General features: G+C 36.5%; 1 protein-coding gene across 1 annotated transcript in view; it reads right to left on the bottom strand.

The window, feature by feature from the left end:
• ADAM9 (ADAM metallopeptidase domain 9) overlaps positions 1–27,919 on the bottom strand; it is a gene marked incomplete at its 5' end in the record, with an annotated part of 98,907 nt that overhangs the window by 5,810 nt on the left and 65,178 nt on the right. The window contains 4 exons of the mRNA XM_081083136.1: positions 2,519–2,606; positions 4,120–4,261; positions 11,651–11,756; positions 12,317–12,397. Of these exons, the coding sequence (XP_080939262.1) occupies positions 2,519–2,606; positions 4,120–4,261; positions 11,651–11,756; positions 12,317–12,397 (417 nt within the window). The remainder of the gene's footprint in view (positions 1–2,518; positions 2,607–4,119; positions 4,262–11,650; positions 11,757–12,316; positions 12,398–27,919) is intronic.

The raw sequence follows: 27,919 nt of genomic DNA, 5'->3' as shown, positions 1-27,919 counted from the left end.
AATTAATTAATGGTATTCAAATAGGAAAAATAAGTGCAACTACTTCTATTTCCAAGTACTTCATAATATATGTAGAAAATTTCAAAGAAACCACAAGAAAGCTACTAGAGCTAATAAATGAATTCAGCAGTGATGCAAAATATATAATACACATGCAAAAATCAATTTTGCTTCTATACACCAGCAATGAACAATCTGAAAAGGAAATTAAGAAAGCAATTCCATTTACATTAGCATCCAAAGAATAAAATACCTAGGGATAAACTTAAGCAAGAAGGTCAAAGATGTTTACACTGAAAATTTACAACCTGTTGATGAAAAAATTAAACAAGACCTAAATTAATGGACAGACAACTAGCATTCATGGTTTTAAGACTCAGTATTGTCAACTCAACGTGATCAACAGAATCAACACAATCCCTATCAAAGTTCCAATAGCCTTTTTTCAAGAAATGGAAAATTAGATTCTCAAATTTATAGGAGAAGGAGAGATGGGAGTAATTGCTTCATGGGTACAGAATTTCTGTTTGGGGTAATGAAAAAGTCTTACAAAAAAGACAGTGGAAATAAATGCACAACATTGTGAATGTAATGCCACTAAATCATACACTTAAAATGATTATAATGGCAAATTTTATAGCATATATATTTTACCACAATAAAAAAAATATGTCAATGTTGAGAAAGAACATATATGTAATTTCTAACTTGTATAGGTAGGGGCTGTGTGATTATCCTGTATATGTAGTGATATGGAATAATCTTGAATATATATAATTAAGGAAGAAAAGAGCATAATCATTTTTGTTTATTTTTTATTAGGGAAAAAGGAGTAGTATAGGGAAACTCCATGTATATAAAACATGAGGAAGGATATCTAATCAATCCATTCCACAGAAATTGGAAAGACTTTAAAAGTCTGACAATACCAAGTGTTGACAAAGATGTAGGTTGGCAGGAATGCTCATACACCACTGACAATTCAATCACTCCATGGTATAACCTACTTGGAAAGCAATTTAGCAATTTCCAATTTAATTCTTATATGACCCTAGGTCAGTGTCCTCTAATAGAATTTTCTGCAATGATGAAAATGTACTATATCTGTGCTATCCAATATAGTAGTCAGTGGTCACATGTGATCTACTGAGCATTTAAAATGTGAATGAGGAATGAAATTCTTAATTTTATTTCACTTAAAATGAAATTTAAATAGCCAGTACTATATTAAACAGTGCAGTCTCAGAACTCACATACATACATGAGAAGACATATATAATGATCATCTTAGCCATAATCTGGTAATCAGAAATTATTACCTACTAATTTGGTAATTAGAAAATGGACTTTAAAATTGTGTGACAACAGAAAAATGGATTTTAAAATTGTGTGGTACTTATATAATGTAATATCAACAGTGAAAATGAATTGAACAAGGGCTACATATATTGATAGGGATAAATCAAAAAGTAAGCTAAAGGGAAAAGTAAATTGTAGATCAATGTATAAAACATCAAACAAAACATTATACAAAGTTTTGAAATATATAAAGTAAAATCATATTTTCCTATGTGAGATATAAAACTGATAGCAACAAATGAGCAAATAAGAAAAATAAAAACTCACAGACACAGACAACAGTATGGTGGTTACCACACGGAAGGGAATAGGAGGGTAGAAAAGGGTAAAGGGGATCAAATATATGGTGATGGAAAAAGATCTGACTTTGAATGGTGGTCATACAATGTAATACACAGATGATGGATCAGAAATGTACACTTGAAACCTATGTAATTATATTAACCAATGTCCCTCTCAATAAATGTAATTTAAACATAAATTTAAAAATACAGAATTACAAAGTAATATTATATATGTCTTAGGAATATATGCAGATCAGAAAAAGTATGTCATTATCCCAATACTTCCTAATACATTCAGAGGAGGAGTGATTACTGGTCCCATTGCTGAGACAATTAAGTGTATTCCAGTTCCATACCAGGTCTTTGGTAACATGCCTACAGAAGCCAGGCATTGAGAACAGAAAGAGAGCAGACATAGAAATAAACAGGGATAGCATGGGGCCCACGTCATTTTCCAATCTTGGTTTCAAGGCAAGGCATTCTTATGATCTAGATGTCTTCCCTCTCCTCTGAGCCAGAGACCCTACTGGTATTTCCTTAACTAACCCAGAGACCACCTATAGATCACATTCTTCAATTCTTAAGATTTCTAAATCTATGTGACAATCATTTTTTAACCTTTAAAAATGTGAAACCAGCCCAGCTGGTGTGCTTTAGTGATTAAGGGCTGATCCATGAATCAGGAGGTAACGGTTCGGTTACAGGCATATTTCTGGGTTGCAGGTTTCATCCCCAGAGAGGGGAAAGGTGTAGGAGGCAGCCAATGGGTGATACCCTCTCCCTTCCTCTCTCTGAAGTCAATAAAAACATATTTTTAAAATAAATGTGAGACCATAATAATAGTAAAGAAATACAACTTTTCATTTTACACTTACAGCTGCTCTGGGGGGAGTCACTGGAGAAACATGTCGAGGAACACTCACTGGTTGTCTAGAAACTTTTCCTTGATTTTTGCCATCTGACCTGAAAGACAGAATTACTTTTGAGCTAAATGAAGTTTAAAATATTTCTACATGACGTATTACGCATACCTTGCATATTCCCAAAAACAGAATAATGATGTTGGTAGAGGTGATTATGATGATCATGATGACAGATAAATTTGTCCCAGCATTTTTAACAGCTTTCACACATTTCTAATCCTTACAGTACTAGAAAGTTTTATTAACCTGTTTCACAATGAAATGAAATTCTGAGAAATTATAAAATTTTGGTCAATGAGACTAAACTTTGACTTTTCTCCTCAATTCTTCCTAAAATCAGAGAAGAGTAAAAGCATACTCTTAAGCTACAAAATTTAATGTAGTCACTCTAAGAACTAGGAAGTTCAGAAGGAGCAAATGATAAGCTGCAAATATATCAGTTGACTTTCAAACATGCTGAGGCAAAAGCAAGTCAGCTAGGAAGAGGTGTATAGGAGGTAGCTAAAATTTTGGAGATGCAGACTGGGGAATTACATGATTTGGTCAGTCTGAAGTGTGTAAGAAAGAGAAAGAACAGATAGGAAGATAAATCTGTTGTAGACTATGTTAAAAATTAAAGCTCACATCAGGATACTCTACGAAAACACTCTGTGTGAGAAAAATGGAGCAATGAAGTAAAGGTAAGCAATCAAGGAGGATATGTATATTTTGAAATCATTAACATAATAAAACTTATTACTAAGTAATTACACAGTGCCAGTTAATGTGCTATGGGTTTTACTTGTTAATACTTTATTCATTTAATCTTCACATCAACTTTAAGAGATAGGTATTATTATTGCTATTATTATTATTTTAGAAGAAGTAAAATAAGAGTTTTACTATTCAAAGAGTTTCATTATTCTAATTCATAATTCTAACAAATAACAAACTGGAACTTAAATTTAGAGCTGATTACAAGGTCCATGCTCATCTATGCTACATTCTATTGCCAACATATAAATGATAGTTGAGAGATAGTAGTACAAGTGTTAAACATACAGATTAGATATGTTAGTTGTCTGAATTATGACAACCCTTTTTTCCACCAAAACTTATTTCTTAAAAGCCTATAATTTACAAATCCTCTTTCCCCAAACTGTGATTTGAACAGCTCTTCCTCTGTGAGAACTGATCCTTAAAACAGACATGGAAGAAAAATTTCAACATTTACACTTTTAAATCTTTATTGTATATTTTAATCTCTAATTAAGAAGTCCAAATCAGAAACTGTAGCCCAAAATTCTACTTATCCCACTATCAAACATCAATGTTAAGCAAAATGAATTCTAAGGGCCATTTTCAGTATATACAGGCTGGTTACCATAACACTTTCCCCTCATCATTTTAAGAGGTAGCTGAATCATCATTATCCTTCTACCCCTGCTAATCATGTCCAAAGAATAGAGAGAAAATTTAGAACCCTATTTTTAAACCAGCCTCTATGATATGACTATCATCATTATAATTACTTAAATTATATTATATGAATTTAGAAAAAAAAATCTAAGTACTCATATGTTTGTGATCTCTTCTTTCTGAAGCAGCTTTGCCGTAGTTGATTTCTCTTGAAGAAGACAAAAGCAGCAAGCACAATAAGGGGAACAATTAAGAAGAAGAATACTAGAAGTCCATCCCTCAGTGCAGTATTCTTTTCTAGAAAGAAGAATTTATATTAACGATCATTAAATTAGAAGTTAACTCATATTAACTAGAACATAGTAGGTGATTATAAATGTTTTACATTAATTTTCAGATTGTTCAAAAGTTAAACTGATATAAATTATATACGCAGAGAAGTCTGCTCATACTTCATCCCTGCCCACTTCCTGCCTTCCCCAAAAGAACCATTTATTAATTTCTTATATTATCTCACATTATTTCTTCATGAAAATATAAGCAAGAATAAAGTATGTTATTGTTGTCAACCTTTGCTTACATAAAAGGTAGCATACCATAAACCAGCCGTGGGCAAACTACGGCCCGCGGGCCGGATCCGGCCCGTTTGAAATGAATAAAACTAAAAAAAAAAAAAAGACCGTACCCTTTTTATGTAATGATGTTTACTTTGAATTTATATTAGTTCACACAAACACTCCATCCATGCTTTTGTTCCGGCCCTCCGGTCCAGTTTAAGAACCATTGTGGCCCTCGAGTCAAAAAGTTTGCCCACCCCTGCCATAAACACTACGTAGCATGTTACTTTTTTCACTCATCTATATATCTCCCCAAACCATACACTGAGGACCACCGCATCTTCTGTACAGTTATACAAAACTACATTGCAAGGATGTCCTATAGTTTAATGAACCAGTATCCAACTGATACTTTCATTTTTCTAATCTTTTTGTTATTAAAAAATGCTATAATGAATTACCCTAAAATAATGCTATTGTTATTATAATAACAATGGGTGCTGGCATATCTATAGAATAATTTCACATAAGTAGAACTACTTATCAGAGGGTAAATGCATTCATTTTTTAAGGCACTGTCAAATTGACCACCGTAATAGTGGTTACAATTTACCACACCAGCCAGCAATATATAAGAATTCATCATGGCCTCACCCACTGGGTCAAACTTGTGCATGTTGGCCAACCTGGTAGGTGAAAAATTATATCTTATATCATTTTAACTTGCATTTCTTTTTTTTACACTATGAGTTGAGCAACTTTTCATACTTAAGGAAATGTAATTTTTTTCTGCTCAGTCCTTTGACTATTTTACTGGACAATGGGTTTTTTCCTTCTCAATTTCTAAAAGCTCTTTATGTATTAGGGATATTAGCTTTGTCTATGTATGAGCTGGAAGCATTCTCCCCAATTTGCCATTAGTCTTTCAATGCTTCTCTCCAAGCTTAAGTTTATTATTCTTGGATAGATGAATTTATCAACCTCATTTTTTATGGCTTCTGGATTTTATCTTACTATACTTTTAAAAATTCACTAATTAACATTAACTGTATCTGTTCCATGGTTTTGAGGGAAAGGCTATAGTAAATATGAACAGGAATGATACGCTGTAAAATTTTTCCTCACAATTTTAAGTTTTTAAAAGTACCAGAAATTTCTTTTAAAAGTTGTATGACATTACATGAAACAACATTCAACCCAATTAAAAATATAGAAATATTAAAGCAAGCTTGATTATACCATTTCATATCTACTAATTAGTAGACAAAATTTTGATTAAAGCATCCAACATTGGTAAGGTTATGTTGAAATTAGTACCTTCATACTGCTGGTAGCATTACATAAATTCATTTGGAATTTTTATCAAGAACTATAAAAAAGATTATACCCTTCAACCTAGTAATCTCATTTCTAGCAATTTACCCTCCAACTGGAAAAAGATGCATAAGTATTAAGATATACACTACACTGATACCAGTGCATATAAAAACTTAGAAACAATTTTATTAACCAATGTCAGCCCCAATAAATTAATTTAAAATAAATAAATGTGGCAGAATTTAAATGTTAAAAAACTTAGAAGCAACCTAAATGTCTAATAATTACAAAACAGCTAAGTCAAGTTATGGCACTTCCATTCGATGGAATGATACAGAGCCATTAGTTCTGACTTCTACTTCTAGTCAAGGTGAAGTAACAGGGACCAGATTTATCTTGACAGCTGTAATAACCACAAAACCAGGCAAAATATGTAAAGCAAACACTTCAAGACACTGAGTATCAGTAAATGAAAAACAATGATACCTGAGATAGAAAATGAGCAAGAGTTTGCTGCCTACTGAAAGTTAACAGATCATGATGAGGAATGAGGAAACCCATGTAAAGCTCAATGATCTCCTTAAGTTGAGGAGATGGAGCTGGTTGTCCCCAAAGCGGCCAGAGTTCATTTGGCAAAGAACCAGAAGGAGGGAGCTGCACAGACAGAACTTGAGAGCTCTGCAAAGGGTTCCTCTAACATCAGCTGAGTACTGATCTACACATGCATAGAAGGAAACCACCTGAAGCCACAGAAAAAATGACCTGTAAGAATTAGTGAGAACATATCCCACAACTCACACAGGACTGGGGAAAGTGCCTGTTCCTACCATTTCTGGTGGGAAACTCCATAATTACTGTGGCATTGAGTAGAATAGACAGAAGAGGTTTGATCTCAGTAATAAGGCAAATGAGCCCAGGCTAAATGCTACTCTGGTCCTCCCTAAAGAGCTTAAAAGCAAAACCCAAAAGGATCAAGCTATAAATTATGTTCAAGTAACATAAGCACACTGGAACAAAGTTCATCAATATAAATCCAAAAATATCTAGTATCCAAAAAAGGCAAAATTCACAATTTCTGGCATCCAGTAAAAAAATGACAAGGCATGCAAAGAAGCAGGAAAATATGATCCAAAATGAGGGGGGCGGGGGGGAACACATCAAAACTAACCAACTATAGATGATAGAATTAGTAGACAACAACGTTAGAAGTTAGAACTGTATTACATGTGTTCAAGAAGCTAGAGTAAAGATTGAACATGCTTTGTAGAGACATAAAAGATACAAAAAAGAGAAACAAATAGAACTTACAGAGGTAAAAAATACAAAGATAAAAATTACACTGCATGTAATTAATGGCAGATCAGATACCACAGAAGAGTGAACTTGAAAAAGAACAATACAAACTATTCATAATTAAAAAGAGAATAAACAATAAAATAATCAAGGCAAATAAATGAGATGTAAAAGAACTTCAAGTTATCAAATATACATGTACTTAGAGACCCTGAAAAAGAGGAAAGAGGAAAATAGAAAAAAAGTTGCTCAACATCACTCATCATCAGAGAAATACAAATAAATACTGCAATGAAGTACCACTCACACCTGTCAGGATGGCTATCATCAAGAAATCAACAAATAAGTGTTGCTGAAGATGTGGAGAAAAGAGAACTCTTGTGCATTGTTAGTGAGAATGCAGATTGGTGCAACCACTATGGAAACATTGTGGAGGTTCCTAAAAATCAAAAAATGGAATTGCCTTATGATCCAGTGGTGATTGCACTTCTGGAAATAAATCCAAAGAAATCTGAAACACTAATTGAACATAATATATGCACCCTGTGTTCACTGCAATATTATTTACAATAGCCAAGATATGGAAGCAACCCAGGTGTCCATCAATAAATGAATGGATAAGAAAGCTGTCACACATATATACAATGGAATATTACTTGGCCATTAAAAAGAATGAAGTCTTACCATTTATGACAACATGGATGAACCCAGAGGGTATTATGCTAAGTGAAATAAGTCAGAGAAAGACAAATACCACATGATTTCACTTATATGTGAAATCTAAAGAACAAAATAAACAAAATAGAAACAGACTCATAGATACAGTGAACAAACTGCCAGTTGTCAGAAGGGAAGTGGGGTTGGAACTAGGTGAAAAATGTGAAGGGATTAAGAAGTAAAAATTGATAGTTACAGCAGAGAAATGTACTTACAGCATAGGGAATATAGTCAATGATATCATACACACACATACTTGAAATATCAAGGGGACCACTCTGTAAAGTGCAGAATTTTCTAGCCACTATGTCGTTCATCTGAAACTAATATGGGATAATAGTGAATGTAAACTGTAATTGAAAAAAATAAAAAGATTCTGTGATTTATAAGGGTCAGGCCAGAAAAACTTCTTTACTGAGGTCAATTAATATCTAAATGTACTACATATAACATATCTGTGCATATAATTCAATAAAGCACCCCATTATTATTAAAAAAAATTTTAAGACAAAATGGCCAAAACTTGAAGAAACCTATAAAAGCACAAATCAAATAAGTTTAACAAATTTCAAGCATGCCAAGGCACATTATAGTCAAATACTAAAAATCAGAAATGAAGAGAAAATCTTAGAGGGTAAAAACACACATTACAAACAGAAGACACAAAAAAAGATGATGGGAAAACTATGTAAGCTGGAAGACAATGTAGGCACATCCTTGAAGAAGTAAAATGGTGATAAAACTTCACCCGAGAATATTTTACCCAGTTATTATTCGAGGCAAAATACTTTTTCATATACACAAGAGCTAAAATATTTGTCACTGGTAGACCTGCATTATAAGAAATGTGAAAAGAAGTACTACAAGCAGAAATTAAATGATAGCAAATAGAAATGTGACTTTACACACATACACTCAAATGAAGAGTACAGAAATGGTAACAGTGTGAGAAAATATAAAGACTTTTTCTATTACTTAAATATCTTCAAAAGATAATCAACTGTTTAAAGCAAAAATAGTAACAGTGTATTGTAGGATTCACAGCATATACAGAAGTATGTCATTAATACCACAAAAGGCAGAGGGAGATAAATGGAAATATACTAAAGTGGTACAATATCACATGAAAAGAAACTTTGATAGAAAAATATCAATATGTTAGATCTAAATCCAAAGATATCATAATCTAATTAAATATATTCAGATGAACTCACTCAAAAGGCAGAGATTGGCAAACCAGATAAAAAAGCAAGACCCAATCATATGCAGCCTACATGAAATCTGCTTTAAATATAAAGACACAAAAATAGGGTGTCCCCCCAAAAATGTATACACACACTTTGAATAATTATAAAGATAGTATTTATTAAAATACTAGTACATTTCATTTTCAAAATTGAGCTATCAGCTGTTACAGTATGTATACATTTTGGGGGACACCTTATAGATTAAAAGCAAAAGGATAAGAACAGATTTCCTATGCTGACTAATCAAAATAGATCTGGAGTAACCATATTAATATTTAATTTCAGAACAGAATATTACCAGGTATAAAGAGGGCTTATGAAATATCATAATAATTATGAAATATCATAATAATTTAGGAGCCAATATATAAAATGGACAGAACAATCCTAAATGCTTATGTACCTAGTAACAGAGTTTCACAGTACATAAAGCAAAAACAAATAGAACTGCCAGGAAAAATAGGCAGATTTGTTCTTTTAGCCAAGAACTTCAATATTCCTCTCTCAGTAATTGACAGAACAAGTATACAGAAATCAGTAAGTATATAAAAGACTTAAACATCTGTCAACTAACAGGAACTAATTACTTATAAAACACTGCACAGAATTATAGCAGAATACAAATTATTTTCAAGTGTATACAAAACTTAATTACTAAGATAAACCACCTTCTAAGCCATAAAACAAGTGTCAAGAAATATAAAAGAATTCAAATCATACAATCTCTCAGAAGAGAGTGGAATAAATCAGAGATCAATAGCACTAAAATTTCTGGAAAATCCCACAGATACTATAAAACGAAGTAACACACTTCTAAATTATTCATGAGTCAAAGAAATAAAAAGTATATCAGTTATTTTGAGTTGGATGAAAATAAAGGCACAACATATCAAAAGTTGTGGGGTACAAAAAAGCAGTTCTTAAGGAAAACTGATAGCACTACAATGCTTACACTAAGGAAAAAAAGGTCTCAATTCAAATACCTGATTGATCTTCTAAAAAACTAGGAAAAAAAGAAAGCCAAAGTAAACAGAACAGAAGAAAATACTTACAAAGCATTTTTCATAAAGGACTTGTATGCAGAATAAACTCTCAAAACCCAGGAAGACAAACAACCTAACTAAAAATGAGACAATTTGAATAGACATGACACCAAAGATGATATAAGCACATCTTTGATGATGATCAACATCATTAGTAATTAGAGAAATACAAATTAAAATCACAGTGAAATACCACTACATTCCTACCAGTATTGCTAAAATTACAAAAACTGATCACACCAAGTATTGGAGAGGATGTAGAGAAATTAGAACCCTCATATACAGCTGGAGAGAGTGTACATTGGAACAGCCACTTTGGGAAACAGTTTGGCAGTTTCTAAAAATGCTAAATATAAACCTACTCTATGAGCCAACCATTCCACCTAGTGTTTACCCAGGAGAAAGAAAGCATATCTTCTCAGTAGGAAGATACTGGTGTCAAGGAGCTCATTCATAGTCTATAAGGGAATAAAAATAAGTAGTATATCAGTAATTACTATAGTATGTGATAGTGCTTATAGTAACAGGAGAATAGGAAGGGCATGGAAATTCAGAGTTAGGCAGTCAGGGAAAAATTCCTAGGGGAAATAAGGTATAAACTGAAATCTGAGTAGCAATTAGCCAAGTTCCAACAATCCTACATAATAAAAGGCTAATATGCAAATCAACCAAACAGTGGACCGACCGGTCACTATGACATGCACTGACCACCAGGGGGCAGATGCTCAATGCAGGAGCTTCCCCCTGGTGGTCAATGCACTCCCACAGGGGGAGCACCGCTCAGCCAGAAGTCAGGCTCACGGCTGGCAAGCACAGCTGCGGAAGTGGGAGCCTCTCCCGCCTCCACAGCAGTGCTAAGGATATCCAACTGACGGCTTAGGCCCGCTCCCCGCTGTCAGACATCCCCCGAGGGCTCCCAGACTGCGAGAGGGCACATGCCAAGCTGAGGGACTCCTCCCAACACCCCACCCCCAAGTGCATAAATCTCATACACCAGGCCTCTAGTTTGAATATAATATGGTATGAAAGCCCAGAGGTAAAAGAGAGTAGTAGCTTATTAGAGGAAATAAAAGAAGTTACAATATCTTCAGCATAGTGAAATGAGGTTGGAAAAGTGAAGCTAGGAAAAATAATGCAGGGCATTTAAGCCATGTTATGAATTTTTGTACTTCATTCTAATAGCAATGCAGAAGCACTGAATTTCAAGCAAGACACTGGCATAATCAAAACTGAATTCTTGAAGGAAAACTCTGAAACTCTGTAGTGTGGAATGTGGATTAGGAAGCAAGATGGGAAAGAGGGAGCCTAATTAAGAGGCCATTACATAAGACCAGGCAAGAAATTGAAGGTAATTAACAGGGATGAAAGAAATGGAAACATCTGTGAAAAATTTAGAAGGCAGAACCAACATAACGTTTAAGTGCCGTGAGAAGCGTGGGAGAGGTATAAGGATGCCCAATATCTGACATGGGCCACTGGGAGATCACACTAATTTTCTTCTATGTTACTTGCCATTATATGTAGGTCCACTGTCCACACTTCCTCCGTATCCTTTAGTCTCACAATTTGGGGGAGCCCAGCCATTTTCACAGTGACAATTCTTATTGCTATTACATACCTTCAAAACAAACAAAACACCATTTTTGTTCATTGTGAATGTTGTTCTAAATCATGAATTCTAGAATAGAAACCAAGAGAAAGAACTAAATTCATGCAAATTCATAGACACTCTTTAAGAATAAAAAATGTATGAGGTATATAAATGCACCAATCTAAAAATTTAAAAATCTTGGGAAGTCTCACATAACCCTTACTGCAGTGGTTCTCAACCTGTGGGTCACGACCCCTTTGGGGGTGAAACAACCCTTTCACAGGGGTCGCCTAAGACCATAGGAAAACACATATATAAATACATATTGTTTTTGTGATTAATCACTATGCTTTAATTATGTTCAATCTGTAACAATGAAAATACATCCTGCATATCAGATATTTACAGTAGCAAAATTACAGTTATGAAGTAGCAACGAAAATAATTTTATGGTTGGGGGTCACCACAACATAAGGAACTGTATTGAAGGGTCGCAGCATTAGGAAGGTTGAGAACCACTGCCTTACTGGGATTCCTCATTAAACAGCATTACTTCCATGAACAAGCCAAAAGAGAACATGACTCACCCCATGTCCATGACACTTCTTCTGAATGTCACAGTCATAATTCAGAACAGAAGCATTTACACATTGGAAATTTCTACAGATCTGGGGGGGAAATGAAGTAATAAGAAAAATTGACAAATTAATAAAACTAGCCAGGAAAAAAAGACCTGGGCATAGATAATTTCATTGTTTAGGAACTCTTTCAAACTTTTATTTTTTAATATAATTGATTGATTTTTTGTTTTTTTAACAGAAAGGAAAGGAGAGGGATAGAGAGTTAGAAACATTGATGAGAGAGAAACATCGATCAGCTGCCTCCTGAACACCCCCTACTGGGGATGTGCCCACAACCAAGTACATGCCCTTGACTGGAATTGAACCTAGGACCCTTCAGTCCACAGGCCGATGCTCTATCCATTGAGCCAAACCGGTCAGGGCTTTTTCAAACTTTTAAAGAATAGTTATTCCCATATTATATATTTGCAAATGGAGAAAAGTAATTAAAGTTAATTAATTGACATATAACTAATTGATCAAAAAGGGCAAAGATGATACAAAGGCCAAAAACAATGATAAAACTATAATATATCCTTCTATACTAAAATAGATGCGAAAATCCTAAGTATTCAGATAAAGAAAACTACAGAATTTCTCATTTTTTATTTCAGGACATTAAGTTTGAAGCCAAAGATGAACTACCTGGGACCACAAAAAAAGGAGCTTAAGAGTTCTCCTCTTCCACTTTTTTTCACTCTTAATGTTTAGCCTCTCCCCTAAATAAAAATGTTGAGTAAATATATCAAAAATATATGTCTGAAGTAACACCAAACTGAAAGCCTGCTCACAGTGCCAGGGTCTAGCCTTTAGCGGAGGCCAGAAAGGATAGGATCCAACCCATCCCATTTCACTGCTGTACACAATGCTCGGTGCTTGGTTCTATCAGTGTGTCAGCATAGGCACACACACCAAGCATTTCCTATCCTTCTTGTACATAAATGTTAACATATTATGACAACAAAAGAAAATGCAAAGTTAAAGGGCCTAATGATATATTTATACATGTTAGTACTAACCTGGAGTTTAAAGTCAATATTTTTCCAACAACAACAACAACAACAAAAAAAAAAGCATGTAGGGGTTTAAAAGCAATAATGATACATCTTACATGGGGGAAATCAGTAGATACTATTTTTATTCTTGATGTTGGTGGGAAAAATATACTAATGTGTTTTTCTTGCTATAAAAAAACCCAGAAGTACTTTAATGGGAAAAAAAGATAAAAGATAAGTCACTGCCACACTGAACTCATACACACACACACACACACACACACACACCACAAACATACAATTTTTTCAATCCAGGAAGAGAGTAAGATAAGGTAGGAAATATTTTTTAAAACAGTAAGATCATATAAATAGGTTGAAACATTAACAAATTCAACTGTGCCAATAAAAGCCAAAGCCCAACCAAATTATAAAAATACAATATCAAAACAGAATATTTATATTATATTGGGATACAAAAAAACTTTTCTAAGCATGAGATGAAACCAAGACAAAACTGAAAGATAGTTTAAAGTTTCTTTATGGCAGAGACAAATAAGAAACTGTAAAAAATATTTGCAACATAACTGACAATTAACATTCTTTATATATGAGGAACCCTTAAAAACAATAAAAAATGACAACGCAACAAAGAAAGAAAAAAGATGTGAATATGGACTTAACAGAAAAAAATACATAGAGGTAATAAAAATATAAAAAGATGACCAAGAAGAAAAATGCAAAATAAAATAATGAGGCCGTGGGAACCACACCAGGTCCCCGGATGGTCAAGGCCAAGGGGAGCACAGAGGCCTTGTTATCAACACACCAGACTGGCCAAAGGCCGCTCTGGCATGAGCCTAATCAAGATGTCCAAGGACTCTGAGCCTGGGAACCCTAATCCAGCCAAGATACATGAGCAGGTGCAAGGACACACGGTACACTCGGCCCTTCTGTAGCCAGTGTGATTGATGTAACCATTGGCACGAAGCCTTCTTTGTCTAAATAGTGTAAATTAGGTTACTGACCAGCTAGCCGGATGGAGTGAGAAGTCTGTGAGAGAGCAGGCGAGCAGAAGAAGAGAGCTCAGCGAAGCAGAGGCGACAGGCACAGAGAATGTAGCTCCTACGTGTGCAGGAGAGGCTGGGGAGCTCAGATACTGCTATACCAGCCGGTGTCTGGCCGCCTGCCTTTAGTTTGCTGTGAGGGCTGTTCTTATCTGATGGCTATATGGCCCCTGGCTTCTGCAATAAAGACTCATTCTTATCTACCCACAACCGATCATGGCTTCTCCGTTTGCCCTGCTGCCAAGAATTGACCTATGTCTCTGACGCTTGGTAAAGGAGGAACTTAGACTAAGTTCCCAACAGTTGTACAGTGGGCAGGGTTCAAGCAGGAACCAGCCCTGACGTAGTCGAATGGGAGAATTTAGAAGAATACATGGACTGAAAGTCACCCAGAACAACTCAGACCAGCAGAGCTGTGCAGGGCTCTGGCTGTGCTCTGACAGAGGCTTTTTGTCACCTAGTCAGGATGTCAAAAATTAAAGAGATTAAAAACACACAATGTTAGCAAGAGTGTGAGAGAAAATAAGACACCCTTATGTACAACTAGTGGAATGGAAGTTGCCACCTTACTGAAAGGTAAATTGGCAGTGCCTATAAGATTTTTAATGCATATCTCTTAATTTAAAAAAAATCGACTAGAAATCTATCCTACAGAAGTACTCGCAAAAGTAGGTGAGAGTAAATGTAGATGAGTGTTCGATGCTACTAAAAAAAATAATAAACTAGACGACAAAATAAGAATGTGAAGGGTCTGAATATGTAATTATCAAACACTATATGTTATAAGCAAGAATATACTATCTCCAAATGCACATTTATCAAAAATGAAATACAGGGTCAAGTCATTAAACCTGGATGTTTCATTCCCAAAAATGAGCAGATATTAAACCCAGCACCAAACCTGAAGCACGCCCAGTTTCCAAAGCAAATAGTCATGTTTGTAGTCAGTAAATCTTTTCACCTTCTCTTACATCACAAAAGAAAATGGCATAAGATGTGGTGTATATATACAATGCAATACTACTCAGCCTTAAGAAAAGATGAAATACTACCAATTGCAACAACATCAATGAACCTTGAGAATATAAGCAAAATAAGTCAGAAAAAGTTAAGAACCATATGATTTCATTCATATATGGTATACAAAACTGAAAGCAACCAATGAATAAATTTTTTAAAAATTCATAAAAACAGACAAGAGTATGGTGGTTACCAGAGGGAAGGGTGGGTTGGTAAAAGCTAAAAGGCATCAAATACATGGTGACAGAAGATGATTTGACTTTGGGTGGTAAACACAATACACATATTGTGTACAGGTCACGTATCATAGAAATGCACACTTGAAACCTATATAATCTTATGAACCAACTGAAGGCCCAATGCATGAAAATTTGTGCAAGAGTAGGCCTTCTTTCTCCCGACTGCTGGGACCGGCTTCCCTCTGGCACCCGGGACCTGGGCTGGCTTCCCTCCTCCGGCCGCCCGCAGGTACCCGGGACCCGGGCTAGCTTCACCCTGGCCACCCGCAAGCACCCAGGACCTAGCTGGCTTCCCTCTGGCCCCAGCTTCATCAGGAAGGACATCTAGGATGACATCTGGAAGACGTCTGGTCTAATTAGCATATTACCCTTTTGTTATTATAGATGTTATCCCAATAAATTTAATTTTAGAAAAAGGCATATTTTGTTGGTTATAATTCTCAAACCAGCCAATCAGCACTTTTTTTTCTGTTATAGTAAGAGCTTCAGAGAAAAATCTCACAACTTTGGTAATGTAGATTTTGACGTCATCAAGCATTCCAGTAAACTGTATCAGCACTGTCATGAATTCTTCCCACAAGAGAGTCCCTCAGCCTGTGAATGTCAACAAAAGTCTCTGAATGTCAACAATGTTCTGATCTTAGTCAAGATGACAGACCACTCCCCAAATCACTTTTAAAGAACAGGATACTAGCTGTCCTTCATTTTTATCATGTAAGTTTTTAAAACAATACAATACATGCAGATGGTTAAAAAATCAAATAATAGTAGTGATAAAAGTGCTTATGATAAAATAACTCTATGACCCATTTCCATCCTGTCTGCCATCCTGGCAGTCTAGAGACAACCACCCTTCCTTGGGGTAATTCTCTCCCTATTTTAAATTAGTATCCTATTAGTTGATTTCTCTATTTTAGACATCATCAATTAATATCCTTATAATAGATAAGAATTTTGCTTTCTAACAACCAACCCAAATGCCCCTCCTTTAGCTTCTCAAACTAAATATTGCTTAATATGTATACCATAATATTGGGATATTATCCACTCAATACATTACATGTCACTATTACCTGAGCAAGTTCATAACTAGGTCAAGGCAGACAGGGGAAGCTGATAATTAGAGATCCAAGTATTATCTTTATTATCAATAAAGCGGCTAACCTGACTAAGTTAATAATGAACTGGGCTTCCTAATTCTGCACCCCAAAATCAAACTTACCTGCCTAGTCACAGGCTGCTCTGGACAACCACAGGCCTCCCCCCACAGAAGCAGAGCCTGCCTTGCTAAATGTACTGCATGGTTGAGAGAGCAGACCAGAATGCACCCTCTCTGCAGACAGGGAGATCTGAAAAGAGAAGACAGAAGAGACTGAGCCACCCCTGCCCAGTGTCTTCTCACAAACTCATCAATTGCAGCTGTCACTCTGCATCTCTCAGAGTGAAGGAGAAACAGTGAGGCAGGGAGTGTTATTATTCTCCAGCTTTATTGAGTTATAATTGACATATAACAATGTGTGAGTTTAAGGTATACATGTTGATTTGATAAACATATTTTGTGGAATGATTACCACAGTAGGCTTAGTTAACACCTCTATCACTCCACATAATTATCATTTCTTTTTTGTAGTGAGAACATTTAAAATCTACTCTGTTGGTACTTTCAAGTATATAATATTATTAACTATAATCACCATGCTGAATATTAGATTCCAGACGCTAATCATCTTACATCTGGAAGTTTGGACCCTTTTACCAACATCTCCGTTTCCACCACCCCACCCCTCAGCCCCTGGAAACCACCATTCTACTCTGTTTTTGTGATTTTGTCATTTTAAGTTGCACATAGAGGTAAGATCATGCACTATTTGTCTTTCCCTATCTGACTTATTTCATTTAGCATAATGCCTCAAGGTCCATAAATGTTATCTCAGATGGCAAGATTTCCTTCTTTCTCATAAATAAATAATAATCCACTATTTAGATTACTTTAATATTTTGGCTACTGTAAATAATGCTGCAATGCACATAGGAATAAAGATAACTCAAGATCCTATTTTCATTTATTTTGGGTATATACCCAGATGTGAAATTGCTGGATCAGATGATAGATCTATTTTGAATTTTTTGAGGAAATTCTGTACTATTTTCCACAGTGACTGTACCTATTTACATTCCCACCAACAATGCACAAGGGTTTCATTTTCTCTACATCTTCATGAACACTTATCTCTTGTCTTTTTAATGTTAGCTTATATAATAGAGATGAGGTGATTATCTCATTGTGGTTTTGATTTGCACTTCCCAGATGATTAGTGATGCTGAACATTTTTTCATGTACCTGTTGGTCATTTTTTACCTTCTTTGGAAAAATGTCATTCAGAGATCTTCTGCCCATTTTTAATCAGATTGTTTGGTTTTGGGCTATTGAGTAGTATAAGTGCCTTACATATTTTAGATATTAGCCCCTTATTGAATATATAATTTTAAAATATTTTATCACATTCCATAAGTTGCCTTTTCATTTTATTCTATATTTCTTTTCTTATACAGAGGCTTTTTCATTTGATATAGCCCCACTTCATTATTTTTGCTTTTGATGGTTGTGCTTTTGATGTCACATAAAAAAATATAATTGCCGCCCTAGCTGGTTTGGCTCAATGGATAGAGCATCAGCCTACAGACAGAAGGGTCCCAGTTTGATTCCAGCCAAGGGCACACACCTGGGTTGAGGGCTCGATCCCCAGTAGGGGGCGTGCAGGAGGTAGCCAATCAATGATTCTCTCTCATCATTGATGTTTCTATCTTTCTCTCCCTCTCCCTTCCTCTCTAAAATCAATAAAATACATATTTTTTTTGAAAAAAAAAATATATATATATAATTGCCAAGCCCAATGTTATGGAGCTTTTTCTCAATGCTTTCTTCTAAAAGTTTCAGGTATTATGTTTAAGTCATTAATTCATTTTAATTTTTGTAAGTGGTGAATGATAGGAGTCATTAAAATATTTAATAGCATGTAAATATCCAGTTTTCCCAATACTATCTATTAAAGAGATGACCCTTTCCCCATTGAGTAAAACTTGATTATTAAACATTAGTTGATCATATATGTGGGGATTTGTTTGAGGCTATTCTGTTCTCTTGGTCTAGGTGTCTATTTTTATACCAATAGCTTACTGTTTGACTACTATAGCTTTGTAATATAGTGAACAGAAATTGTTATGCCTCCAGTTAGGATTGCTTTAGCTATTTATGATCCTCATGATCCCATATAAATTTTAGGATTATCTGTTCTATTTCTGTTAAAAATGCTAATGCAATTTTTATTGTATTGTATGTACAGATGGCTTTAGATAGTATGAAAATTTTAACAATATAAATTCTTCCAATCCATGAACATGGGATATCTTTCCACTTACAGGCATACCTCGAAATTATGCATGTTTAATTACAAGCCACTGCAATATAGTGATTATCACAATAAAACAAGTCACACGAATTTTTGGTTTCCCAGTGCATATAAAAGTTATATTTACACTATACTATAGTCTATTAAATGTGCAATAGCATTATGTCTAATAAATATACATACCTTAACTTAAAAATACTTTTTTGCTAAAAAATGTTAGCCATCATCTAAGCCTGTTGAAAAAATGGCGCCTCTAGACTTGTTCAATGCAGGGTAGGGTTGCCACAAACATTTGATTTGTAAAAAAAACAAAAAACAAAACCCACACCAAATCTGCAAAGTGCAATAAAATGAAGCACAATAAAATGAGGTATGCCTATATTTGTGTCTTCTTAAATGTCTTTCATTAAAGTCTTGGAATGTTCAGTGGTCAGATTTTTCATCTCCTTGGTTAAATTTATTCATAAGTATTTCATTTTTTGATGCTATTGTGAATGGTACGGTTTTCTTTATCATTCAGATAGTTCATTGTAATGTAAATACATGCAAATAATTTCTATATGTTGATCTTGTATCCTGCAGCTTTACCAAATTCATTGATTTTTGGTAACATTTTTTGGTGGACTCTATAGAATTTTCTATATAAAAGATCATGTGATTTGCAAAGACAATGTTAATTTTCAATTATAGTTTAGAAGCCTTTTATTTCTTTTCCAACCTGAATGCTCTGGCTACAACTTCCAGTACTATCTTGTTTCTTGGTACTTGTCTTGTTTCTTATCTTACAGAAAAAGCTTTCAACCTTTTACCACTTAGTATGATATAAGCTGTGGGCTTGTCAGTATGGCCTTTATTGTGTAGAGGTACATTCCTTCTCTACCCAGTTCGTTGAAAGGTTTTTAACATGAACAGATGTCATATTTTGTCAAATGCCTTTTCTGCATCAATTGAGAGAATCATATGATTTTTATCTTTCATTCTATTAATATGATGTATCACATTTACAGATTTGCTTATATTGAGCCATCCTTACTTTCTAGAGATAAATACAGTGTGATCCTGATGTATTATCTTTCTAATGTGCTGTTCAATTTGGTTTGCTAATATTCTGTTGAGAATCTATGCATGTATATTCATCAAGGATATTGAACTGTAATTTTATTTTCTTGAGTGTTCTTATCTGGCTTTGGTATCAGGATAATGCTGACCTTGTAAAACAAATTTGAGATGTGTTCTCCTCTTTGATTTTTTTTTTTTTTTGAAGACTAAGAATTGGCATTAATTCTTCTTTAAATCCTTGGTAGACTTCACCAGTTAAATGACTTTGTATTAGGCTTTTCTTTATTGGGAGGTTGTTGATTACTGAGTCAATCTCCTTACTTGTTATTGGTCTGTTCAGACTTTCTATTTCATCATGATTTAGTCTTGGTAAATTATAAGTTTCTAGAAATGAATTCATTTATCCTAGGTTATCCAATTTGCTAGTATATGATTTTTCATAGTGTTCATGATATCTATCTTTGTTAAAACTTCTCATTTTATTCATGTTCTAGAGACCCGATGCACGAAATTCGTGCAAGGGATTTGGTCCTTGCAGCCTCAGTGGCTTGCCTCGGCCCTCGCAGCCCTGGCTTCGTCTGGAAGGTCATCCAGAAGAACGTCCGGGAGGATGTCCGGAAGGTTGTTTGGCTGTCTGGTCTAATTAGCATATTACACTTTTATTATTATAGAAGATTGTTTTCCTGATCTTGCTAAATTGTCTATGTTTTCTTGTAGCTCACTGAACTTCCTTAAAAACAACTACTTGAGTTCTTCATTAGTAAATCATATATCATCATCTCTTTGGGACCAGTTACTGAAAAATTATTGTGATCCTTTGGTAGATCTGAAGTTTTGGATTGCTATCTTTACATCTGAAGTAGCAGTCAACTCCTCCAGTCTTTATTAACTGCCATCATGAGAGAAATACCTTTCTTCAGCCCAGCTAGGCATCCTGAGGCTTTCTCAGCCTTCTACAAATATGCCTGCTCCATACTTCTTGCTCCCTCTGTAGCAGAATTCTTAGGCCATCTTGCCTTCTCTTGATCTTGAAAAACACCAGGCCAAGTGGTGACAACTTTTTTCTTTCTGTTTTGTTTTGTTTTGTTTACTAGTTGTCTGCAAAGGCTCACTCTCGCCACCACTGTCAGGGCATATGGGGTGCCCATGTACCACTTGGAGGGATCCACAGGCAAGGCATCCCTAGGCACTTGTGCATGGGCTTTTTGTGGAGTCTGCTAAATAGTTAGTAGGACCTGCATTATTTTAAAGTCCTCCACGAGCCTATGCCCCTCTCCCAGTCTCTTCTCACCCCTCAGTCATGCAGTTCACAAGTCAGTACACTGGGGGGGGGTAAGAAAGAATGTACAGTGCACAGCTGGGGAAGCCAGGTGCTCACTGACCTGCTCTCATTTTCCCCATGGGAGAAATCATGAGCTAAAAAGATCTCCCCTGCCCTAAGCTGTGCCACCTTGGGTAAGGAATGATATGAGTAGAACTGCTGTAGGCAGTAAGACAGACATGAGCAGAGCAAGGACAACGGGCCAGGTATAGAAGGTCACCAGGATGGAAAGCCCCACGTGCCTAGCAATATATACTGTGGGGCCTCACCCCCAGGGTGATTTTTCCTCCCCTAGCATATCACTGGTCATGCAGTTTGGATCCCCTGATCTTTCCTCCCTGGAGATAACATCTAGGCCTCAGTTGTATTTCAGCTCCAGGCCCAGATAAGCAACAAAACCAGCCTCAGCCAACCTCAGGACCAGCTGCATTGAATAATGAACTCCTGCCCTGGTGCCAGCCAATCAATCAGTGGAGACCACAACTCTGAAAGAACACACCTGGAAAACTGCTGAATATTCTATTAAGATCTTTCCCTGGGGCCTCCCCTAAAATCTGCCCTTAAAGCCCTTAGGCTGGAGGACCCAGTGTGTTCTCCCTCCCAGGAGCACACTCGTGCCTTTCCCTCACCCTTCTCCCTCTCACCCCCAGGCACGTTACCTTTAGCTTCCCCACTCCCAAGCTCCAAGGGCCCTTCCTTTACCTCTATAACTTGTTTCCTGAGCCCATTTCTTCTAGGAATTACTTTTTCTACCCCTATAATTTACCCAATAAATGTTCTCTACAGTTTGGGTCTTGCCCTGAATTCTTTCCTAGCCAGAACCCAAGTACCAAGGTTGCTGAACCAGTCAGACAAGTGGTGCCATTCCCACCACCTACACAGAATCAAACTGTTTCTCTACCCTCTCCAATATGTTCAACTCATACTTTTTTGCTTCCACTGTGCTGGAACTTCTCCACTAGAAACCTGGACTTCTGCAAAGACTCTCTTATCTGTGAGTGACTAAGATGTTGTCTTCCAGGGGCTTCCAAACTGTGACTGGAAGGACTAAAGCCATGCAAAGTCACTGCAGAGTCCACATCCAAGATAGAGGCTCAGTGTGCCTATTACCGGACACATAGCTGGGCAAGACTCCTCCCAGGCCTCCTGATGTATGGTGCGGGATCCCACAGCTCTCACAAAGACACTTCTGTCCATGCATGGATGCCAAATTGTTATTGTTGAGGGACCTCTTATTCAGCCATGTTGCTAATGTCACTCAAAAATCCAAAAGTATTATTTTAATGGAAATTCATCCATAAGGAAACAAGAAAATGGGGAATAAGTATCATTTACCAATAATTAATACTGTTGATTTCAAAGCCAAATACTAGGACTACATTTTCTTTCTTATAGAGCTTTTTTTTTTCAACTACGGGTAACACATGCCTTTCTTCTTACACAATTGGCCTTTTGTGTAATTTCCTCTTTCAAGTTTCCTATTTCTCTAAAAACTTGGTCCCCCGCCCCTTGCCCCAATCTATAGTCATTATTCTCCTGGCCTGATACACTGGGATTTCCCTTTGACATACTCCTATGTCCTAGATCAGCGGTCACCAACCTTTCGGACCACTGGTTGGCGACCATTGCCCTATATTACAATTCTTTCTCTTTTTTATTTACTTCCTCATTTTTACTGGAACATTACAGTTAGATGACTTCCTAAGAAAGGATTTTTAAAGACAACTTTTTGTATCCTGTAAATCTCTGAAATGTTTTTATTGTGCCCTCTCACTTGATTGCGTATGTGTACATAATTCAAGGTTGAGAATCTTTCAGAAACATGAAAGCATTGCTTCCTGTCTTCCAAAATTCAGTTCTCAATTTTATTCTTTTATACGTGACCAATTTTGGGAGGTCTTTGTTTGTATGTTTATTTGTTTTGGTTTGTCTCTGGAAGCTATTGAGATTTTTCTTCACAAGTACTCTGGAATTTCATAATTGCCCACTTTCCTTGTTTTCTTTCTCTAAATTAGAAATTTTAATTATTTGAATTTAAAAATCTTTATTTGAACCACACAGGCTTTTGTTGTTTTTTTCTCTCTTTTTTATGGAGTTTCCTCAGAGAATTGTTTAACTTTATGTAACAATCCATCTGTGGTAGACACGACCAGAGCAAGGACGATGGCCCAGGTACAGAAGGTCACCAGGGTAGAAAGCCACGGGTGCCTAGTAATGGGCAACTGTAGAGTGGGCCTCATCCCCAGGGTGACCTTTCCTTCCCTAGCATATTGCTGGTCATGCGGTTTGGACTCCCCTCCCTAGAGATAACATCTAGGCTTCAGTTCTATTTCAGTTCCAGTCCCAGAAAAGCAGCAAAACCAGACAAGTGACACCTAGGGTGACCTCAGAAGCAGCTGCATTAGATAATGACCACCTGCCTCGAACTGCCCAATCAATCAGTGGAGACCTAGACCCTGAAAGGACAAATCTGGTATTAGGTCTGATCAAATAATTGAATCGATATACCCTCCCCTGGGAAACTGACCTTTAGATCATTTCCCAACTGACATTCCCTTTTGCTTGACCACATTCCATTTGCTAAGATCAGTAACTTTCCCCTCCTGACTTATCCAGTATCTGGACCTGGGACCTGTCCAGAGAATTCCCTGCCAAAAAAGCCTGCCTAGAATCCTTTAAAATCTCTTATTCCCCATCCCTGAGTGCTGACGCCATTTGGTGGCTCAGCCCATCTGGTTTTCCAGATGACCTAATAAATTCGTAATGCTTTACCCCTTACAGCTCATGCATACCTCCTTCAATGACCCTAACACCTAGAAAGCTGGTGAATATTCCATTGAGATCCGCCCTGAGACCTCCCCTAAAATCTCCACCTTAAAAACCTTAGGCAGGAGGACCCAGCACCCTCCCCCTACTGGGAGCACGCCCAGGCATGTCACTTTTACTTTCCTCACTTCTAAGGCCCTTCCTTTGCCTCTATAACTTGTTCCCTAAGCCCATTTTTTGTACGAATTACTTCTCCTGCCTCTGTGGTTTTCTACATAAATGTCCTCTTATAGTTTGAGTCTTGGCTCTGAATTCTTTCCTAGCCAGAACTCAAGTACCAAGGTTGCTGCCATTCCCATCGCTGCAAACACATCTATAGTCCAGTTATGTATGCATGAAGGAAACAGTGTACTAGAATTAGGATAGGGATACAGGTATTTCATAAGAGGATGACCAAATATATCAAAAATGTTACCTTCTCATCTTCAACCTAGAGGACTAGGCAAATGGTTGCTGATGCTTTGTTGACAAAAATAAGTAAAATAAACAAATAAGAGAAGGGGTTAGCCCAGGGGTGGGCAAACTTTTTGACTCGAGGGCCACAATGGGTTCTTAAACTGGACCGGAGGGCCGGAACAAAAGCATGGATGGAGTGTTTGTGTGAACTAATATAAATTCAAAGTAAACATCATTACATAAAAGGGTACGGTCTTTTTTTTTTTTAGTTTTATTCATTTCAAACGGGCCGGATCCGGCCCGCGGGCCGTAGTTTGCCCACGGCTGGGTTAGCCTCTCCTTTATTAGACTAAAAGTAATTCCATTTCAGTCTCATGCTTTAACACACTCTCAGCTATAACCTTTATTTACAAATCACAATTTGTTTAGGTTTCTGCAAAGCTAAGACACAGTCTTCCTGTTCATATCCTATCAGTTTGCACTGCAAGTTGTAGGTTCTACTACTCTGTCAACCTACTTTCTGTTTTCAAAATTTGTGGAAATCTTTGTCTACAGATGAAATTTCACATATTTCCCACTTTGGGATTTATTCCCTACTTATACCTTTATATTCTGTGATTTAACAGAGAAAATAAATAAATATTACAATCCACCATCTTTTTCAGATGTGTTTACCAATTCCTGTTTTTACTCTGCACTTAATTGATTTGTAATAACTGACTGTGACAATTACTTTTATGTGTCCACATGTATGTGACATAGGGTGCCAGATATGTGATCAAACATTATTCTGAATGTTTCTATGAGGGTGATTTTTGATGAGTTGAACATTTAAATTAACAGACTAAATAAAGCAAACTGCTTTCCTTATCCAATCAGCTATGGCTGAAATAGAACAAAAAACCTAACCCTGCCCTAAATAACAGGGAATTACACCTGCCTGCCTGTTTGCAATTTGGAACTGTAGTTTTCCTGCCTCCTGAAGTAAAACATCAGCTTTTCCTGGGTCTTGGGCCTGCTGAATTCCAGACTAGAATTACTATCAGCTCTCCTGGTTCACAGACCTTGGACTCAGGCTGGAACTCCACCATCATCTCTCCTGGATCTCCAGCTTGCCAACTGCAAACCTTGAGCCTTGTCAGTCTCCATTATCAATATGTGAGTCAATTATATATATATATATATATATATATATATATATATATATATATATATATCCTTCCTATTGGTTATATTTCTCTGGAGAACCCTGACTAATGCAGATACTGATACCTAGAGTTATTCTAGAGAAACATATTGTAAGGATGTTTTCTGAACTGGTTCGTGGGCTTTATTAAATTGGCTCTCTTACCTGATTATATTTAAAGACATTAACAACTCTCTTTCCAATAGTAAAAAGAGTATAGTCCATAGTGTGACATGGCAATAGATACTCACAAAATATCACCACTGGTTATTACTAATCAACCACTTATAATAATCAAGATTCTGACAAACTATGTATATGATTCTTATGAACATTTTATAAACAGGAGATTGGTTACTTCTAATATCGCTGGACAAAGTGGGAAAAGAAAAGCATGAGTTCACAAATCTGAATTCCCAGCTCAAGTAAGGCATGAATGACCTAGAAACTTCTGAGTGCACTGAAGAAGCCCCTCATTCTCTGTGGCAGGAGGGCTGATATATCTGAAAAATCAAACCCAGAATCTCATCCTGCAACTGGAGAGATTATAGCACAAGTCGAACTCCAACCTCAGAGGATATCTACTGTTAAGGAGAGGGCAGTGATTGGGAAAGAATGAGATCCTGACAGCTGGCATGGAGATGTGTGAGAAGACCCTGACTGATGTAGCTGGGGACACGGTGTCCCCAAATTCGGATGAGTCTTCTCTGTCAGTGGGAGTAGTCTCCCTACCCTCAAGGGAGTCCTTTCCACTCCCAAGACAAGGGATTAGTGCTGCATTGCCTGAGGGGATTTAATAGCCTCATTTGAGAAAGTTTCCTTGTAAGACAATGTTGATCCTCCTCAAGATTCATCCCCACCACCTTTGTTTCCAAATCTATGACTAGACTCAAGTAGGAGCAGGTCCCTAAAGATGAGGTACAAAGTGTAACCCAAGAGGAAGTATGCTACATACCAAAAGAACTACTTGAATTTTATAATTTATACAGACAGGAATCTACGCAGCATATATGGGAATGGATATTAAGGGTGTGGGATAATGGCAGAAGGAACAGAAAGTTAAATCAGGCCACATTTACTGATATGGGTTTACTAATTAGAGATTCTGCATTTAATGTTCCAGGTCAGGGATTTAGAAAGAGCTGAAATAGCTTGTTGATTAATTGCCTGAAAAATGTACTAAAAGAGCCCTGGCCTGTGTGACTCAGTTGGTTAGGCATCATCCTGTGCACCAAAAGGTTGCTGGTTCAACTCCCAACCAGGGCATATACCTGGATTGCAGGCTTGATCCTTGGTAGGAAGCATGCAGGAGGCAGCCAGTCTGTCTTTCTCTCTCTCTCTTTTTCTCTCCCTCTCCCTTCCTCTCTCTAAAAATCAATGAAACTATGTATTTTTAAATGGAACAAAAGCCAATTGAGTGAGTTGAAAATGCTGAATCTGCCTTGGTTTCAGGTAAAAGAAACAATTCAAAGAGTTAAAGAGATTGTGATGTTAAGTGGATTTGCCATTTAAGACCTTACTCAGATGACCCAGAAGACCTACCTTTCACCATAACTGTGAAAAATGAGCTTGAAAAGGGATCCCTAGCACCTTTGAAGAGCTCTGTGATCACTGTTCTCTATAGACCAACCCTTACAGTGAGCACTGTGGTCAATAAATGAGAAAAATGAAACACAATGAGAGTATTTGGATTCTGGTTAACAGGGGGCCAAGTGGCAGCCCCCAACTGTCAAAACCAACGTGGGTATGTCACAACCAAGGAGAGCAGTGTTAAAGCAACAATCAGAATAGTGTGACTCTCGTACACCGCCTACAATGTTGAATATTTGATCATGGAGCTCCCAAAAGTGAAAGTGATAGAAAGCCTACTAATACATTCATACTAGATCTGTAGAAGCAGAAAAGTTCGAGGTCAAGAGAAAAAAAATCTAACCTGGATCAAAAAAACTGAGTCACAAAATAAAAGGCATCCAAATTGGAAAAGAAGAAGTAAAATTGTCATTATTCACAGATGACATCATACTGTACTTAGAAAACCCTAAAGACTCCATCAA

The sequence above is a fragment of the Myotis nattereri genome (genome assembly GCF_964212035.1).
Source record: "Myotis nattereri genome assembly, chromosome: 2".
Lineage (NCBI taxonomy): Eukaryota > Metazoa > Chordata > Mammalia > Chiroptera > Vespertilionidae > Myotis > Myotis nattereri.
This window is presented reverse-complemented; position numbering and strand designations above follow the sequence as displayed.